This window comes from Panthera uncia, assembly GCF_023721935.1.
Source record: "Panthera uncia isolate 11264 chromosome B3 unlocalized genomic scaffold, Puncia_PCG_1.0 HiC_scaffold_1, whole genome shotgun sequence".
In the NCBI taxonomy this organism is placed as follows: Eukaryota; Metazoa; Chordata; class Mammalia; order Carnivora; family Felidae; genus Panthera; species Panthera uncia.
The window spans coordinates 27,710,037-27,716,036 of NW_026057582.1; the positions used below are offsets into that span (position 1 = coordinate 27,710,037).

General features: G+C 41.7%; 1 protein-coding gene across 1 annotated transcript in view; it reads right to left on the bottom strand.

Moving 5' to 3' along the window:
• Positions 1-3,292, bottom strand: part of DNAL1 (dynein axonemal light chain 1) — a 44,811-nt gene extending 41,519 nt beyond the window's left edge. Inside the window, exon 1 of the mRNA XM_049611423.1 lies at positions 3,214-3,292. Within this exon, the coding sequence (XP_049467380.1) occupies positions 3,214-3,216 (3 nt within the window). The 5' untranslated portion in view covers positions 3,217-3,292. The remainder of the gene's footprint in view (positions 1-3,213) is intronic.
• Positions 3,293-6,000: the final 2,708 nt, after the last annotated feature.

A 6,000-nucleotide genomic window follows, 5' to 3' on the forward strand; every position in this document is an offset into this window, starting at 1 on the left:
AATCAGAGAAATGCAGAATAAAACAATGTGATACTAAAATACATCCTCAGCTTGGCAAAAGTTAGAAATTTGGTGAGAAAGTAGAACTCTCATGCATTGCTAAAGGAGGTAAAAACTAACAGAGCCAAGGGTGCCTGGCTGGATCAGTCCGCAAAGCATGCAGCTGTCAATCTCAGGGTGTGAGTTCAAGACCCACATTGGGGTAGAGCTTACTTAAAAAACAAACCAAACTAGCAGAGCCATTATGGAAAGTAATCCGACAGTGCCTAAGGAAATTAAATATGCACAGGCCCTCTGACTCTGAAATCCCACTCCTGGGTACATTTCCCAGAGAGATCCTTACATGGGCCCATGAAAAAAACACACAGAAGAATACTTTCAAGTTGGAAGCAATCTAGTAGTCTACAAATTGGTTTATAAGGTCACTAATTCCTCTATAGATTGCAGGAGTCAAAAACAGAAATGCCTAAAGGACCAGTGGATAATGGATAAATGGGTAAAAGTGGCCATATAAAGATGTTAACCTTTACTCTAGTTCTAGAAAACAACTGGCAGGTGGGACTTGATTTACCCTAGTATCACACTTCTTCAAATATTAAAACTCCATTATTGAAAATAACACCCACGGGGTGCTTGGGTGGCTGATTCGGTTAAGTGTCAGACTCTTGATTTCAGTTCAGGTCATGATCTCATGGTTAGTGAGATCGAGCCCTGTGCCAGGCTCTGTGCTGATGGCGCAGAGCCTGCTTAGGATTCTCTCTCCCTCTCTCTCTGCCCCTCCCCTGCTCACTCACTCTCTCAAATAAACATTTTTTTAAAAACCACCCTTATTTGGGGGCACCTGGGTGGCTCAGTCAGTTAAACATCCGACTTCAGTCCAGGTCATGATCTCATGGTTCATGAGTTTGAGCCCCATGTGGGGCTCTGTGTTGACAGCTCAAAGCCTGGAGCCTCTTTGGATTCTGTGTCTCCGTCTCTCTCTGTCCCTTCCCTGCCTGTGCTCTCTCTGTCTCTCAAAAATAAGTAAACATTAAAAAGTTTTAAAGAAAAAACACCCTTATTTTATGTACCAGTAAGAGAGAAAAGATGTTGCCAGGGCTCCTGGGTGGCTCAGTCGGGTGAGTGACAGGCTCTTGATTTCGGCTCAGGTCATGATCCCAGAGTAGTGGGATCAAGCCCCAGGTTGGGCTCCATGCTCAGCTCAGCTCAGCTTAATATTCTCTCTCTCTCCCTCTGCCCCTCTCCTCTACTCTCTTTCTATAAATAAATAAATTAAATTAATAAATAAATAAAAGATGTTGCCAATTATATGACACCACCATATTTTAGTAATACAAAAATGGGTGTAAAAATGTATCCAATGGGGAAATATGATATTTCTGATTTTTGAGAGAGGCCATAAATCTGGGTTTTGATGTGAAATATGATCATTTAAAGACATTGGAAGCTAGTGTTTTTTAATTAAAAAACCATGTGGGCCTGATTTCTGGAGGGCTCTAGAACCACCAGTTTCCAGTCTCAGCTAGCTTCCTGATTCTCTATTTGAAGCTTTTCAAGAATTCTCATGGTACATGCTTTCAGAATTAGTTAGAGTGGATTATTTCTTCACCTGAACATAAACCTAGGTTCCACGGGTGCCTGAGTGGCTCAGTCCATTAAGTGTCAGACTTCAGCTCAGGTCATGATCTTGTGGTTTGTGAGTTCGAGTCCCACATCGGACTCTGCACTGGTGGTGTGGAGCCTGATTAGGATTCTCTCTCTTTCTCTCTCTCAAAATAAATAAACTTAAAACAAAACAAAAACCTAGGTTCCAGAACTTTTTACTCTCTTTGGCAGTGGTTTTCAGCTACATGTCTGTGGAATAAAGTAAGGAAAGCACAGAGAAAACTACTTTTAAAAGAGTAGTATTTAATCTTGTGGTTGAGGGCAGGCATGAATTCGTTATCATTTCAATTTCCTGGGCTCAATCTCTCCCCACTTAAACCGCACTGGAATCACAAAAAGAAGACAACTAATTAAGGATGCCCGGGTGGCTCAGTCTAAGCATGAACTTCATCTCAGGTCACTCAGGTCATGATCTTACAGTTCGGGAGTCATAGTTCGGGAGTTCAAGCCCTGCCTTGCAAGGGCTCTGTGCTGACAGCGCAGAGCCTGGAGCCTGCTTGGAGTGCTGTGTCTCCTTCTCTCTCTGCCCCTCCCCTGCCCCTGTTAACACTCGGTGTCTCTCTCTCTCTCTCTCTCAAAAATAAATAAACATTGAAAATAAAAAAGACAACTAATTATACTTATTCTTCATAAACATCTCCATCTGGCAGGACAATCACATACATTGCTAAACAGCTCTGACTGGGTCTGTAACCAACCAACAACATTCCTTTTCAAACTACTAGCTGGATCTACCAAATCTGTAAGCAAAACAGTGCATACTTTAAGTAGGAGTTGAGGAACATCAGTAGGTAAAATCACTACTTCGGAAAGAGCTTTGATTGGATAGACCACTGATAGATTTCAAATCCAAGGTAGCGGTATTTCTCTAAATGGGATGGGAAACCCTCCAATTTTAGAATCACTTGAGGTGCACTGTTGAAATGGACATTCCCGAACCCCATCATATTAAAAATTCATAACGTGCATTCCAACAAGCTCAATCTTGGGCCGCCTATACTTATGCGTACTTCAATTTGAGAAACGCTATCCTAATATATTCTATCAGAGTGGGCTTTACAATGCTACCTAACAACTGCACTTACAGTCATTCAGAGGGCAACTTGGGCACATCACAGGTTAGGAATACTGCTGCACTCGGTGTTACACACATTCCTCTCATAACTAGCTCCCCGCGCCCCGTCTCGCCAGAGAGAAAATTACTTCTATGTACAGAAAAATCCTTATTCACACAGTCTGCCTTCCATCACCTTTCCCACTCTCATCCGCTCTTTTTCTAGCATTTCCTGTCCTTTGCCCTCCTTTTCTCTGTCAGAGTCCGACCATATTAACCCAACCTGCAATCCGCCCCAGGCCGCCCTCACCCCAGACCACCCGGTGGCAGGGCTTCTCTTTCGCCTCAGGCCTCTGATTCCTGAGCTAGCTTAGCGTCGGTTACCGGCTTCCTTCCGCTGATCGAGGACCCCCTCACCCTTAACACGCCACAGTCACCCTTTTCCACTTCCAATCCCTTCTCCTCTTTGGCTACGAGGCCTAGAGGGTACTCACCATTCCGGCCGTTGCTACTGTCACTGCTCTGGTTGCTAGGGCCCGCCGAGGTCAGTGCGCGTGCGCACTTCTCGGAACCCTCCGCCGATCCCAACCCTGGCAGCGGTACTTTCTCCCCGCCCCCCAACGGTGGCGTGAGCGGGGCATTGTGGGATGGCGCGGCGGCCGCTTCGGTCCTCCCGCAGGGCTGCAGCTCGCCTCCCGGTCGCTGTGGTGGGGCTGCTGGTGGCATGCGGGACGTGAGAGCTTAACGGCGCAGAGTGGTCCAGAGGTGAATCTGAAGTGATGTACCTGCCTAAGTTTAAAACTTTAAAACCTTGCCATAAAATTCCCTTCCCCTGCAGATTGCCCCTCGCATCTTTCTTTTTATCACCTTCTGTAATTCACCTTGGCATCCGATTGAGGCTATATTCAGCAGAATTTCCTCGGTTACCTTCCCCCAGCCCCTCCAGAGGAGAATGAAAGCATAAAATGCTGGTTTTATAAAACCGAAGTGTCTTTGTCCCCTCCCCTCCTCTTATTAAATTAGACAAAAATGGTAAAAATACTGAGTTGCTAAGGGCATGGAGAAATGGGGACGCGTATATACCTGTTTATAATGACACAGCCTTTCTGGAGAGCTGTTGGCAATAGTATAAAAAGCTTTAAAAACGTGGGCACCTCTGTGACCCAGTAGTTCGACTTCTAGGACTTCATCCTGAAGGAATAATCAGACAAGTGCAGAGATTTATGTTCAAGGTTTTAATAGCAGAAAGATAAACAACCCAAATGTAAACAAAAACGAATTGGTATTACTGAACATCCGAATGATGAAATAATATTCTTCCATTAAAAATGCTGCTGAAATGCATCTGCTCATATGCAGGCAGCCATGATGTTTGAGTTTAAAATGCAAGTTATCAAACAAAATAGCTGGTATAATCTTCTTAAAAATTGTATACTGCACACACATTTATACATACCTATATCTTAAAGAATATTATGAGCGTCTATTGTTTGCTGCAGATTGAATTGTGTCCCCCCCCACCCCCGCAATTCATGGGTTGAAGCTCTAACCCCAATGTGACTGTTTATGGAAATAGGGACTTTAAGGAGGTAATTTCAGTTAAATGAGGCCATCAGAGTGGGGCCCTAATGCAATATAACTAGTGTCGCTATAAGAGGAATAGATACACCAGGAGTGGTGGTCACAGAAGAAAGGCCATCTGAGGACACAGTAAGAAGATGGTCACCTGGAAGCCAACAAAAGAAGCCTCACCAAAAACTAACACTGTAGGCACCTTGATCTTGGAATTCCAGCCTCCAGTACTGTGAGGAAATAAATTTCTGTTGTTTAAGCCACCCAGTCTGTGGTGTTTTGTTATGGCAGCCTTAGCAGACTAAAGTGTTCATTTTGCTTATTTTCTGGTTATTCTATAATGTGGCTATTTTAAATTTTGAAATAACAAATATCATTTTGAAAAAGGTAATTTAACTATTGTTATTTAAAAATAGGAAAAGTAAAATGTGTATTAAAGAAAATTAAAATGGATATTTATAACATATGCAGCCTTTTTTCTTGTAGTGTTGTTTTGTTTTTGTTTGTTTGTTTGTTTGAGATCTCCACACCTCTCTCTACATGTCTCCAAACTAGAATTTTTCTTGGCTGCCAAAATCTTTGCCAGTTTTGTTGATGGGGTTGGAAGGGGAATCTAATCCTCAAACAGATCTCATAACAGAGTATGCCTCTTACTCAAAACTGTGGATTACATCATAAGACATTGCATTACTTGTGAAATATCACTAGCAAATTAATTTTATCTTCATACTTGCTGAGAATGCTACTTTTACTTCCTCCTTGTCATTGGAGGAGTAAACTTTGACCATGAATATGTTTTATTTACCTCTATATAAACTATTTACCAATATATAAGCAAAAATTTACTGGTCTCTGAAAATTAATTTATAATATCATGCTACATTTCCCATCAAGTACATTTTGAGTTTCAGATTCTCAAAGGTTAAAAACATTCACACAGGGGCGCCTGGGTGGCTCAGTCGGTTGAGCGTCCGACTTCAGCTCAGGTCACAATCTCGCGGTCTGTGAGTTCGAGCCCGGCGTCGGGCTCTGGGCTGATGGCTCAGAGCCTGGAGCCTGCTTCCGATTCTGTGTCTCCCTCTCTCTCTGCCCCTCCCCCGTTCATGCTCTGTCTCTCTCTGTCTCAAAATAAATAAATGTTAAAAAAAAATTAAAAATAAAATAAAAATTAAAAAAAACATTCACACAGGAAAAGAATGAAGAATTATATACTTTGGATCCTTTCTTTGTTCTCTTAAATCCTGCAGAATGGCAAAATAGATCCCAAAAGCTGTTCACCAGAAACTATGGCTTTGGATCTACTTGTTGCTGCAGGCCTAGGAGAAAGATAAGAGAAAGATTAAAAATATCATTGAAACAGTTTCCCCAAATTCAGAAATCACATTGAAAAGGAACAGTAAAATAGTGTGAAATGATAGCAAACCAAATGTTAAGGAAACTTTAATGTTCTAAACAAGAATGTGGGTTGAATAAAAGAAAAATCATCATGTTTAACAGCTGATTAGAGATTGAGCAAAATAGCTAAAAGTTGTATACCCTAAAATAAAATTTTTTTTGAAAAAACTTAAAGCCTGAGTCATTAATTATTTAGGTTATTTATATAGTCAAAAAGTTTATCAGCTCAAATTAGAATGAGCAATGTAGCAATTTTCAATAGTCCACTTCCCAGATTACTATTCTCATTATACTTATTTGGTAAAAAGCCAATT